Source organism: Electrona antarctica, assembly GCF_951216825.1.
Source record: "Electrona antarctica genome assembly, chromosome: 23".
In the NCBI taxonomy this organism is placed as follows: domain Eukaryota; kingdom Metazoa; phylum Chordata; class Actinopteri; order Myctophiformes; family Myctophidae; genus Electrona; species Electrona antarctica.
Genome location: NC_136804.1, coordinates 16,472,104 through 16,486,469, shown reverse-complemented (window position 1 = coordinate 16,486,469; position 14,366 = coordinate 16,472,104). Strand labels below are relative to the sequence as shown.

Here is a 14,366-nt window from a genome sequence, read left to right as displayed (position 1 = left end):
TCACAACTTCCTGCAATTTCAATGCAATAAAATCTCATTAAAACCTGCATATTTCATTGCAAAATCAAGGATTTTAGCCTGCATAATCAAGGATTTTAAGCCGCACAATCAGTAAATGTGCACTGTGTTTATGTATATATACTAGAAGCGTGCGTGTGTGTGTGTTTTCTAGGTGTGTCTGATGCGTCAGATGAAAGAACAGCAAGAGAAGAACAGAGTGTCAGAGACCAGAAGGAATCGGGAGATCGCCACTCTCAAGAAGGACCAACGCAGGTCGGAGGTAAGACTATAGGGCTGGCACCATTACCCAATTTAAGTGTTAATTGGCACACAATCAATTAAATCGTATTTCTTTTTGCCTTTTATTTAGGCTTCGTAATAAAAATGTTGCACGCTTAAAACAATTTAAAATAGCAGAAATAAATCTACGGTTGATTTGGTTGACTAAAGTTTATGCTGGCAGTAATGCGGCCTTCTGTCTGTGTACCGTCAGTGTCTTTAAATGTGTCCACCAGGGGGTGCTGCTGCTTACCTCTAGCTTGTATTTTAACGAGACCTCTTTTCCCAACAGCACCAGCTGAAGCAACTAGAAGCCCAGAAGAGACAACAAGAACTCATCCTCCGTAGGAAGAATGAAGAGGTTCACACACAGTTCATATGATTATGATATTATATTTATAACACTAATATTATTTAACTGTGAAGCCCTTATGTGTGCACTTAATTAGTAATGTGCCTTTGTTTAATGCATGTTTTAGACCCAGGTGCAAATTGTCAGGCAAATTGTTCTACTTAAAGGGGAGGCGTCCAAAGGCGTCCCGTGGCATGGAATGAGTTAATTGCATCTATAGGCTTTTTTTTTTACTTTGAAGGGTAACCCAGAACCAGAAGTTAACATGACCCGAGACTTTCTAGAACCCATGCAGTGATGCTTTTTGTTTTAATCCATACACCATAAAAAAGAATATTACAAAAATACTGAGTTCAGCGTTGCCAGAATTCAGGGTTAGAATCACCTCCTGAGCAGGGCTCAAAGTAGGTTCTGAGAACCTTATGTGAAACAGAGCCGTAGTGTATGGAAACACATCTGTGAAATAGGTTTCACAGGCACAGTACATTTCACTTTATCCTTTTAGTGAAAAAGAGCCACTTGATAAAATCTCAATGAATCGCATGAAATAGATTATAAAAAATGTGAAAACGTCCTTTCGGTGTACTAACACACTAATTTGATTAGCTGCAGCTGTGTTGTTTACTAGCCTGACATGATTTCTTTTTTTATCTGCTGTAGTTTCTTACCTGAACTGGAGAAGAAACTACAAAATCAGCATGGGGTTGGCATAGCCCTTAGCTTGTATAAAATATGTGTGTGTATTTGCGTACCAGGTGACAGCGCTGAGGCGGCAGGTGAGACCTGCGTCTGGTAAGGTGAGCAGGAAGGTGAGTTTACCTGAGCCCCTGCAAGACTCTTCACACCGAGCCACGCCAGGAAGACCACACACTAGTCCTGGAACGCCCCAGTCAAACGGAGCCAGGTACAATATATACTGAGAGTCCCTCAGGGGTGTTGCAACAACCTACTCCCTTTTTCTCTTTGCAAGCTTTCATTGTATTCTCTCTTTAAAACCGTGAAAGATGCGTTTTAATTTGGACACCAGTGAATACGCACTTGAAGTGTGTACTACGGTGGTTCCATGTATCCAAGCTGGAATACAATCGATTGATTGAGCATTGAAATAAACAGGCTCTGAAAATAAGTGGTCAGATGGGTGGGCCTCGAATTATTTTCGAGAAGTTCAAGTGGGCCCTGATCCAGAAAAGTATCCGTAAAATATTATGAATAATTATACAACAGGTAGAAAGAAATCTGATTGGTCGAAATGGCTCCCTACCCGTGCTTCAAACGAACATGATGGCACACCTAATCAAAACATAAAAAACAGCTGTGCTGGGAAGTCGCCGGTTGAGTGGCTACTAGCTAGGCTAGCCGTTTTCACGGGACATTTTCGGTCACAGTGGCTAAATATGTAATTAAAAAAATATGATGTATTTACCGAATATCTTAGTTTTATGAAATTGAGTTCACGTGTTATTTTTAAGGTTAACTGTTGTATAATCGCAATATTACACTCGAGGGTGCGTTCTGTGCTGCCTACCGAACTCGCCTATCGGCTCGTTGCTGCAGCAACGCAGGCCGCGTGCCAGTAATGACGGTAACGCACACCCTCTCATGTAATATTGCTTAAATATACTTGCCTTGCCTGTAATGTACTGTGGCTGCCGTTGTTACATTATAGAGGTTCTCAAGACATTTTTTACTCTTCAGCCGATCCAATGAAACAGGGCCGTCTTTTGTGTCGTCCTTGTCCCTCAGGAGGTCTCTGGGATCAGTGGGCGGGGTCCCTTCCACGAGGACGGCCCGCGCCAAGTGGCAGTCCCTGGAGCGACGCATCACTGACATCATCATGCAGAGAATGACTCTCTCCAACATGGAGACCGACATGAACAGATTACTCAAGGTATGATGTGTACACGTGTCACATCAAATCAAATAGCACATTTAAAAAACAACTCGCAAAAGTAGCAGATCTACAAGCCCGCAGATCTGCTACTTTTGATGCTTTTGTGTGACGCTGTAGGATGATGAAGTAGAACATTCCTTTACGGAAAAAACAGAAAAAGTTAGATATAGACCAGGAATGCAAAAACACACACAGGCTGACACAAAGGACGTTGTGCAGCTCACTCTCACTGAAGGTGTGATTTGTTTGCCACAGTTGGAGAACAAATTTAGCTTCAGAGTACCAATTAGCCCTTCACTAAGCCCCGCCTCCACCCACTCCACTCTGCGATGGCAAGCTGTCCTTCTCACCCATTGAGATGCATGTTAAATGACTGGATTACTCCATATCAATAATCATTTCAGTAGCAAGAGCTTCAACATGTCTTCTACATCTAGTCAACCAGGCCTGCAGTAGGCTATGCACTGGTTAATGTGCAGATATACGAGGAAATGTTAGAGGGAGAAACAGTATCCAACTCAATCAACTTTCGACCATCCGACATGAGTTTTCATGTAACCCACAGTAAGACTACAGTGATTAGTATTATTGCCATCACCTGGGTGGGCCAGTCGTGTAACTTTCCCGACATTAAGCTGTGTATGTGTTCAACAACACAGCCATGCAAAATAACTTTTGACAGCTATGAGGTGGCCATCCTTACCAACGGTTGCTAAATTATTTGGATTTGGCATTGGACTATTGCTTTTGAGGTGGGGTTTAGCGAAGAGCTAATTAGATTTGAGTATAGAGCCATGCTTTCGGGGCAGATTTCAAGTTTAATGGGGGCCTCTCCTCTCCTCTCCTCTCCTCTCCTCTCCTCTCCTCTCCTCCAGCAACGAGAGGACCTGACCAGGAGGAGGGAGCGCGTGTCCAGGAAGAAGGAGAGGACGATAGACGGGGCAGACTCGGCACTCAACGAGGAGCTGGAGTCTCTGGGTGCCAACATCGACTACATCAACGACAGCATCGCCGAGTGCCAGGCCAGCATCATGCAGATGGAGGAGGCCAAGGTTAGGCCCGTCACTGTCATTACACAATCGCCTGATCGCAATTGTTTGAGATCATGGCAGTTATTTTTGCATAATCGTCGTAATCGTTTCCCTGTTGAAAAATGTTCATACATTTCCAGACGTTTTCAAAAGTAGTGGAAATAGCAGATCTACAAGCTCTTAAAGTGTCGCATGGAGCTCACAATGCGTCGCATGTGCTTATTTCCCCTATTAATGTCCCTTTGAAAGAATAAAGTTATTACATATCAAATTTCTGTATATTTAGGTTATTTGTCATTCCTGCCATGTGCAACTTCAAATCCTAAAAGCCGAACAGAATTGTAATTTCTATGCATATATTCCAGTGTTCAACGCAATGATTTGACTTACAATCGTAAAATGTCGTAATCGTGATAACCCTACTCTCAAAGCAGAGCTTCCCAAACCTTTTCAGCTCGAGACCGACAAGATACATTTTGTATTATTTTGTAAAGACAGTTAACTATGTAACTACTCGTTATTAATGTTTTTTTTAACAATAATAACTCGTGACTTATAAGCTTTACTATGTCACTTGCCAGGAGGTTGCTGCTAGAGGTATAATAACAATTTAAAACCAGAATGAATGAATAGCTAGCTAACCATACTGTGTGCTGTTGTCTGATTGATTGATTGATTGATTGATTGCAGGAGGAAGGCGATACGGTGGATGTGACCTTGGTGATCAACTCCTGCAGTCTGTCAGAAGCCAGATTCCTGCTGGGACATTTTATATCTCTGGCCATCAGCAAGGTATCAATATGTGGTAATTTAACGATTTCATCTGGTGGTTCTCAGACCCCCAAATTGATATGCAATTGGCCGCGGACCACCCATCTCAAAATCCTTTATTCCAGGAACGCAAAATATATATACAAAAAATAGCAGATGTACAGTACAAGCTGAGCTTGCAGCGTGGCGTGAAGTGACGTGCTTGCATATCTGCTATTTTTCAATAGCCAATGTATAAATGGATGGTAACTGGATAACTCACCGCTTTTCCAACGTTGATCAAAATAACAATTCTTCTACATTCTCTAATTGTGTAGACTTCTTGTAAATTAGCTTAAGTAATGCAGATATTTAACAATAATTTAACTCTTGAGAGTGTCAAAACCCATTCACACACATTCACACACCGATGCCGGAGGAAACCATGCAATTAGGGGTTCAGAGTCTTGCTCAAGGTCACCTCGACACTAACTCTGGGCGAGCCCGGGAACCTGGAACCCCCTCAAGGACCACTGGTGGCCCCTGGACCACTGGTTGAGAACCACTGCGTTAAACAGATCGTTTTCAAGTTTGTAATACTCAAGTGAGACGTGTGCCGTCCTCCTCAGGGTCTCCAGGCGGCGCTGAAGGAGTCCCAGGTGAAGGTGATGGAGGGCAGGCTGAAGCAGACGGAGATCAACAGCGCCACCCAGAACCAGCTGCTATTCCACATGTTGAAGGAGAAGGCCGAGGTCAACCCGGAGCTGGACGCTCTGCTGGGCAGCGCCATGCAAGGTAACACACACACACACACACACACACACACACACACACACACATGCACAAACGTAGCCTACTACGCACGCATGGAGGTACGCACGCAAACTCACACATAAACACACAGAATCATCTTTCCTCTCATTGCTTGGATCTACACTTTATTGTACAGATTTTGTTTTATTTTACCGTTTTCCTGTGAAGGTTACAAGAGAAAACCACAATGAAGAGTTGAGTTAATCAATCCATTGAGTAAAAGTTTCATACATTAATTTGTATCGTTATGAAGTAATCCAAGCAGTAATGTTCTTTGAACTACATAATTGGCTTCATTTGATTTTGGCACAAAGCCCAGTCACCGGGGCTGCGCATGGCACAGGACGAAGTACCTTTTGGTTTTTGGTATTTTTGTGACTGGAGAACGGCACAGTTGTGTGACATAGGTTGGATTAGGTTAAATATATTATTAGTGGGTGTGTTCATATATTCTCTGTTACTTCCCTTTAACCAATTATACCCTACACACCTCGTTGACTGGGGGTCCCCCAGGGGTCTATCCCTGGCCTGCTCATTATCTCCATATTTACATCAAGGAAGCAAGCACGACTCCACCTCGTAAGCATTCTTACCTTATTGTAAAAAGTAACTTTACAATAAGTCTCTAAAATGAGAATACCAGCACTCACGGAACTGTCCTTTAAGGCACTTTTTTAAATGACATAGTTGTCATGGTAGGCTGCGGAGCAGACAGCACTTTTATATATGTGATGTATTCCCATGCTTTTTGTTCTTGCTTAATGTAAATCGCTCTGGATTAAGAGCGTCTGCTAAATGCCTAAATTGTAAATTGTACGCGTTCCTGCGTTTAGGCCTTCATCAGCGTAGGCATACAGTCACATTGTGAAGAAATCAAACTGTAGAATAAAGTGTGATCCATCTTTCATCTTTGGTTTGAACTTTGATTTGTTTTGTCTTTTATTTGTCGTTTGTTTCTCTTGTTTTTTGTTTTTTTGTGTTGACCTGTATTCAGAGTTAGGTTACGTGTGGGCAGGTGAGTAACAGAATCCCCAGCACGTTGTCAGCTGTATGTGTGACACAGCATTGCAGACACACACTACAAGATTGACATTAAACGGACCTCCCCACAAAGCAAACCCGTTTTCAACAATCTAGAGTCAAGGTTTAATGAGAGGTTCGTCCACAGAATTGGAATTGAATAGAAACGCCACCCGAGAGTAGCGTAACCTGAGCGTAACCTGTAAAATGTCCTTCTGAATAGAGCTGCGACCTGCGATTTCTTTTTAGTTAGCTACAGACAGAAGAAAATAACGCACATGTTCCTTGATAAAACACTGCTGTACTGGTACATACCAAACCCAAGCCATAACAAAATGATGCTAACCGTATAACCAGATATATATTAAACCACAGCGGACCCATGACTAAAACTAAACACACTAACCTTGTCTAACTTTATTCAAATTAAACGCATGCCTAAACGTTACCAATGTTGATGGTGCCTTATCATCAATGAAATGTATGAATAGATTGACTGCTTCATTTATTGATTGATTGATTGATTGATTGATTGACCAATTAATTAATGAATTGAACCTAAATGTAACCACAACCCTAACTAAAATGTATGCATTAAAGCTGCAATATCAGGACTTTTTTTTAAATTAAACCATTATTGTGATAATACAATATGACTACTAGTACATGTGCAGTGGTTGGAGGTGGTCTCTCTGCGTACATTGAGACATTTAGACCCTGGTGTCTGGTAGGATACCTACTAGTTAGTAGACTAACTAGCTATGGACTCTGGTCCATAGCCTTAAGTACTTCTCCTTAAGGCTATGTTATTCTCGACTTCCTGCGCACACATGAAATGCTCACAGCCTGTCGACTTCTACGAAAATTGAAATAACGATTTCGCTACTCACCAATACAAAGACGGTTTTGTGGTGTCGAAAGCCTACTTTCCCTAGTGGACGCACTCTGAGCTCACCACACGTATAAAATGCACTTTTTGGCCAGAAGAAAATATTTCACTGGCAGAAAAATAAAATATGTTTTAGTTACTCCACTGCGCCGGTGCGAGCTCTACAGATATTGTCAATAGAAAAACACCATTCTCCAGATGTTTCCATCCGGTGAAATATTTTTCGAATGTTTCGAATTTCGAATGTTCAAATCAGTCACAGTTGTCTCTCTTTGTCAGGAGAAGATATAAAACGCAAGGATTGCAAACTACAATGGGTGCATATAACCACTTCTAAACCTATGCTAATGCTGAACTCGACTGTCTCTTGGCCCTCGCTGTTGCGCAATGCATTGTGGGTACTGTCCTGTGACACCCAATCCATTCTGTGTTTCACCCGTGTTGTCCCATCAAACCGTATTGGAATGGTTGGACATGCCATTATAGGCGAAATAGACAGCTTACAAAATTGTTCTGAAATAGACAATCTACACAATCGGTTTTCAGTGCTCTAAATCAACAAACCTGCTCTATACAATTCCAACTCTATGGACAGCAGTGCTATTACCTGTTAGGATCATAATTCATTTAGCAGATCTCCTCTCCTCAAATTAAAAATAAATGTTTTGATGCTACTGCCTTCACGTCGGACGGTGTTAATTGGTTCAAGAAGTCTTGCAGTCTGTGTCCTAAGTCCTAAACCCCAACCCCTGGTTAAAACTAACCCAGTTGAAGTAAAAAGGCTGACTTGTACATTTGTCGTACGACGGTGTGGCATGGCGTTGCGTGACACTGTCGTCATACGACAACGTATAAATGAAGCATAATAACATAACAATGCCTTGCTGTGCATGAGGAGTTCTGTTCTGTTACTGTCCTCACTAATTAAGCTTTGATGTCCATTTTTACGCTTTCAAATTGTTTCTTCTCGTTCTCCACCTATCCGTCTGTCTCACAATAATTTCCCCTCTCTCTTAACTTCTCTCTATATCTCTCCATATCTCTCTCGTATGTTACTGTGCCTTCAGCCTTTATCTATTTACTTACAAATGCCATGACTATACCACACGTTACACAACTTTCCCATGAGATGCCAAACTACCATAAATGCCATACATAAATGGGCATACTTTTCATTACACTTCTCACTGACGTGAAAGCTGATACGTGACACAGTAGAACTTATGTCTGCTTTCTAACGTTAAACTGACCGCAGTGTTGTTGTTGTTGTTGTTGTTGTTGTTGCTGCTGCTGTAATATTCACATCCGCATGTCTGCTGTCTTCTGTCAAGCAATGCAAAGATTGTTTATTCACTGTTCATATTCAACTCATATAGAGAATGAGCCCGGCCGAAGTACGCCCCGTTGTGGGCATGTCATTATTACCGGTAAAGGTTTTCAACAATTGCAGATCTCCAATCGTGAAGTATTGTGAGCTTGTATGTAGATGTAGAGTAAAGATAATGTTTTATCTTCTTTTATCTTTAATGAAGCTTGATTGGTTAAATAAATTAAAGTTCAGTTTATGTGTGCATTTTATATGTACATACTTGTTTGCTGGTTGATTGTATAATTAAAGTTAAATGTTCTTGATTAAATGTAGTAATTAATCATTATGATTCATCTGTCAAAAGTTGTTTGTGTTGTTTTTTTTGTTAGTTTTTTTTAATGTTCTCAAATAATAACTTTAAGCAAATCTACGTTTTTCTAATTGGTTTATATGATTTGTTTTAACTTTATGACAAAATACTGGTAAATTCATTGTTTCTGTTTCTTGTCTCCATAGCACACAGAAACCTGTAATCGGTCGGGCTCTAATACTTTAGTGAACCTACATGTAGACTGTTTGTGTGTTTGGTTAAATGTGTGTTTGTGTGTGTTCTCTTGATGCAGAGAATGGAGATGGAAGTAGCAGTGATGAATCCATGAGTCCTTCCACAGACGGCAGGTAAATACACATCTCTTGGGTTTACTCTGCCTACCAATGACATCATCAATGGGGATTCCAAGCTAATGGAAACTACAGCCTTTCTCTTCCTTTACTGTTAGGCACATTGAAATAGCAATGCGAGCGTGCGGTCTAGCCAACACCAACTCGGGACTCCTACATCGTTGCCCTCCACACTCTCCTATCTAACATCAGGGTCATGAGCTCTCAAGTGTCAGTTTGCTTACCTCTAGCTCTCTTTGTCTGTGACCTGTGGTAGGTCCCCCGTAGATCACTAGAGGACCACAATTCTGATGTGGTCCATCCATGTGACACCTACATGTAGTGCCATTCGTATCATTCTTATACATACCATTTCCTGTTGTACTTTGAGGATCCATGTCTCAGCCCCATACATGAGTACTGAATACTGACTCCACTGTAGCTACATTGAAATAGAAGCATCAATCAAATAAATAGAAAAGGTGTGGCTCCAATGTGGATCTCTGACTCATCTCATGTGACGCTCGGTCTTGAATTAGATGCATTGCAATTTGATGAACAGCCAGTTAAAATCTGTTCGGCTTTACTGGACATCAGTTCAACATGTTGATTGATTGGGCGGCAGTAGCTCAGAAGGTAGAGCAGTTCAATCCCAGGCTCCCCCAGAGTTAGTGTCGAAGCGTCCTTGAGCAAGACAATGAACCCCTAATTGCTCTCGATGTGCAGGTCGATGCCTTGCATGGTGTCCGCCGCCATCTGTGTACGAATTTATGTGTGAATGGGTGAATGTAATGTAACAATCTATGTAAAGCACCTTGGATAAAGGTGCTATATAAATGCACCATTTACCATGTTCACATCCTTATCATTTCAGTTATCTTTTAATTATAGTATAATCATTCTTGGTGTGGGCAGCCTTTAAGCCCACGATACCTCCTTCTAGCTTGGATTGTGTACTTCAAATAAGGAATGCAAAACCATTCTGAAATGAATTGGTATGAATTGTCTCTTTCAGCACACTGGCATCAGATCTGATGAAGCTTTGTGGTGAATCCAGACCCAGGAGTAAGGTAGGACGTTAGGTTTACAGACAACGTTTGTCATGACTTGTCAAGCCCGAAAACAACCTTTCTACCAGCTCACAATGTGTGGCAGCGCATCATTATTATAGCTATGTTCTGTTCTATATACTGTATACCTCTTATCTCCAGAATTTTTTCTCAAGTTTTTCGTAAATTAAAGCCCTACATGATCATACTAGAGCGTTACACAAAAGTATAGCAATTCTAAAAGCTCGAAAGGGTCTTGCGTTTTGAGCTTGTCGATCTGCTATTTTGAATTTCCAATCTATATATACAAGTGAGAAGTTGTACCCAACCCAGGAAAAGGGACCCAAAGTCACACACTGCATACATCACTGACACGTCACTGACACACTGCAACACACTACACTCACACGGCAGTCACGTCACACACTTACCCTCCGCGTCGCTCGGCCGCTATCTCCTCATATCGCGCCGACCGTCGACCCTCAACACCACCCGCGGAACATCACTCATTGCACTGACACCAACGTTGCCTCCCTTCCACACCCACGCCGGCATTGTATCTCTTCACAACAAACAATATCTCCCCAAGCACCCACACCCCCGCACGCACACACTCACATGTTGCCAGGTCTATGAAAACAAGCCCAGAAAAAATGCCATTCAACACGCTACTTACAACTCGCTTACAATTCGCGGACCTGGCAACACTGCATCCCGTGATTCCCCTCTTTCCATTGGCTGCACCGCCAACATTGCTGCCACGTCTATGTAACTCACATGTTGCCAGGTCTATGAAAACAAGCCCAGAAAAAATGCCATTCAACACGCTACTTACAACTCGCTTACAATTCGCGGACCTGGCAACACTGCATCCCGTGATTCCCCTCTTTTCATTGGCTGCACCGCCAACATTGTTGCCACGTCTATGTAAACAAGACCGCAAACCCTGACTTCCTACAGCCTACAGCCTATACTTACACACACTACCACTCGCTTACAATACGTGGACCTGGCAACACTACATCACCCCTTCCCAATGGCTCACAACCCCACCACGTGACCCAGTGGCGGCCGGTCCATAGGGGGCGCTGGTGCGCCGCACCACCATGCACAACCCCTGAATAAAACATGAATAAGAATGACGGAGAAACTAAATCTGCAGCCTGTCATTTATTTAAAATTAGCAATCCAGAAACGTAAATATTATATAATATGAGGAACCACTAACCAAAGGCAGTGATTACAAGTTGTATTATGCTGCCACGTTGTATTATGCTGCCATGAAATGTCACATGTTGTTTACGTTGTGTGACGTTTCTGATTGGTTACTGAGTGTCACATGTTGCTGCGCGTTCATCTGTAAGCTTGACTCTCAGCACTGAAGAGTAATGCATTGCGGTCCACATGTCTTCAATACAAGCGATAGGAAGCCACTGGGTCGCAAAATGTGTGCGATCAATGTTATTCACACCACAAACCACTTGGGGCCAGCATAAACATCACAACACAGTTTGACATATAGTTTAACACACAGTCAACACAGACGCTAAAAAAACATGCATGATGAGCCACATGGAGCCAGGTCAAGATAATAATTCATTTTCATAATGGAACAACAAGACAATGAAAAAAAAAACTGTAGCCTCAATCTACATGGAAAATGCAGTGAAATTAGCCATGTTTGGCAATGCCATGTTTATTTTGTATTTTTAAAAGCCTTCCATTGAATGTGATGATACCTATAGTGCAGCGGTGGCCGAACGGATAGCGGCGCGGTCTAGATACCGGAAGGTTCCCAGTTCGAACCAGCCGTCCGACACGTTAAAATTACCACCGCTGAAATGCCCTTGAACAAGGCATCAACCACTACGATGAAATGTGTTCTATGAGCAGGGCCTGGCTGGAAACAAGTTCTTGAGCTTAGCCCAGATACCCTGGGTAAATATAGATTTCATTTCATTTCATTTCATTTGCATGTTTTCTTGATATTTTTATAGCGCCCTCTCTAGGACAAAAGTCACCAGCCGTGATACCTTTCACACTTCCGGAAACACTACCGGAACTTACACAGTACACACACACACACACACACACACACACACACGCGTGCACACACACACACACACACAGTGTACTGTACAGCCTGCCGGAAACCAAACGTAGAAGAAGAAGAACAACAACACAGGTTCTACACTGATTCTAACTTGGACGGAGAGCACCGCGATTACATACACAGTTACAATAATGCAAACACGACCGCGTCGACACCTGGCGTCGTACAATCAGGACGAACCGAGGCGCATATATGGATAAGAACAACAACACTACACACGCGCGCGCACGCGCTGCAGCACAAAACAGCTACATACAACGCGTGTCACTGTGGACTTCTGTATCTGTGGACTTCTGTATCGCAACGCGGGGCAACGCAACTCTGGGATGAGCGGGCCGAAGGCCCGCGAAATTCTAGTGATATACATATTTATATACCTTTTTTAAAGCCGTTTCGCAATAGTGGAGTCGTAGCCAGAGGCTATGGCTATTTAGAGGTCCTTAGCATGAAAATGTTTGGGAACTCTTCTTGTAGACTAACCTTGTGTCATCAGACTTTACTGAAAATAATAATAATTAAAAACCGTGGTTCCGGTTTGCTGCTTCCGGTGTTTCTGCGCCCGCTTTGTTTTGTTCCCCCGATCCCCATTTAAATGCTGAATCGAGTATAACTAATAACTACAGTACTAGTTGAGTCTTGCCAGTCGCTACGAGTTGGAATAGAAGATTGATATGCTAAACCGCATCAAGGGTTTTACTGGGCAGGCCCTAAAATTATGATGCCCTTGATCGCGCAAAATTATTTTATAATTCTGGTTCCGGTTTGGTGGTTCTCCGGCCTGATGACTACAAACCAGTAACTACAGTATAAAATCATGTAATGTTATTTCCGCTCCCGACTGGAATTGAAACCCGAAAATGGTATTCATCCCATGCTAGGTGTAGACTCCTCTCTGGTCCACTGTATACATGACTGACATCCCCCATCCTCCCCCTCCCCCATCCTCCCCCTCCAGGCACGTAGGCGGACCACCACACAGATGGAACTGCTGTATGCCAGTACCGGGGACCTCTCTGGTGACTCCCCCCCAACAGGGGACTTCTCTGCCCCGCTGCTGCCCCTCACCGAGCCCCCGGAGGTACCAGGGGAGCTGCAGGGACCTCCGGACCCCTCGCCGCTCTCTCCACGGATAACTAGCATGTAAGAAAGAGTTCAACATATCCCCTGTTATGGATATAATAGACTATACACTTTAATTCCAATGATGCTGTACGCCTTTAGACTCGTAGTAGGGCTGCAGGAGTAGAGCTCCTAAAATCATGATTTTATGCTTCACAACTCCGTCATGAAGAAACTTGGCGATTAATTCAAACACCTTACTAACTTACTTGGTCAGCTCAGCTGTTGGGGAGCATACCTAACCTAATGTTTCCTCAACCCTACCCTAAGCTTAACCCCAGCCATAACCCCAAACACAACCTAACTGTGTGTGTGTGTGTGTGTGTGTGTGTGTGTGTGTGTGTGTGTGTGTGTGTGTGTGTGTGTGTGTGTGTGTGTGTGTGTGTGTGTGTGTGTGTGTGTGTGTGTGTGTGTGTGTGTGTGTGTGTGTGTGTGTGTGTGTGTGTGTGTGTGTGTGTGTGTGTGTGTCCGTGCAGTTCTGGAGCCAGGTCACCTACGGGCTCTGAGAGGCCGTCGGTAGAACGGTCGCCTATGACCCGCAGGAGGTTGCTGGAACGAGGAGCACACGCTAGCACACACATCCCGGTGCAAACACACATACCTGTAGCTGCAACGGCCCCTGTAGTCTCTGCAGAACCCAAGACCAAGACCACAGAATACAAGCCACCGTAAGAAGCCTTTTCAATGACACGTTAGGCTTGTCACAATTATAATTTCTATTACTAACTAATTATAACTTATAACTATACAGTAACTACCGGTAAGTTGGTAACTATAATTACCATTATTTGCATACAACGCGTCGCGATGCTACGGGCTGGATGCTTGTACTGTAGATCGATTATTTAGCTAGTTTGGAAAATTGCCGAAAGTATTAAGTACAGTATGTCAGTAATTTGTTTGTATGTTATAGTTTTGTGTTTGTGTCAACATGTGTGTCAACATGTGAAATGTTTGTTTACAAAGCCTAAACGCTAAACAGAAATGTATTAATATGTTCCAGTATTTAATGCCAAAAACACAATCGTTAATCATTATTATTTATTTGTGTGACAATTTATCGTCATAACTGTGGCAACCCTAACTCTAGG

General features: G+C 42.8%; 1 protein-coding gene across 1 annotated transcript in view; it reads left to right on the top strand.

The window, feature by feature from the left end:
• LOC306916540 (kinesin-like protein KIF21A) overlaps positions 1–14,366 on the top strand; it is a 76,154-nt gene that overhangs the window by 50,608 nt on the left and 11,180 nt on the right. The window contains exons 16-26 of the mRNA XM_079494435.1: positions 173–280; positions 572–640; positions 1,387–1,535; positions 2,375–2,519; positions 3,398–3,574; positions 4,244–4,345; positions 4,933–5,098; positions 8,958–9,012; positions 10,010–10,064; positions 13,112–13,296; positions 13,752–13,943. Coding sequence (XP_079350561.1) covers positions 173–280; positions 572–640; positions 1,387–1,535; positions 2,375–2,519; positions 3,398–3,574; positions 4,244–4,345; positions 4,933–5,098; positions 8,958–9,012; positions 10,010–10,064; positions 13,112–13,296; positions 13,752–13,943 — 1,403 coding nt within the window. The remainder of the gene's footprint in view (positions 1–172; positions 281–571; positions 641–1,386; positions 1,536–2,374; positions 2,520–3,397; positions 3,575–4,243; positions 4,346–4,932; positions 5,099–8,957; positions 9,013–10,009; positions 10,065–13,111; positions 13,297–13,751; positions 13,944–14,366) is intronic.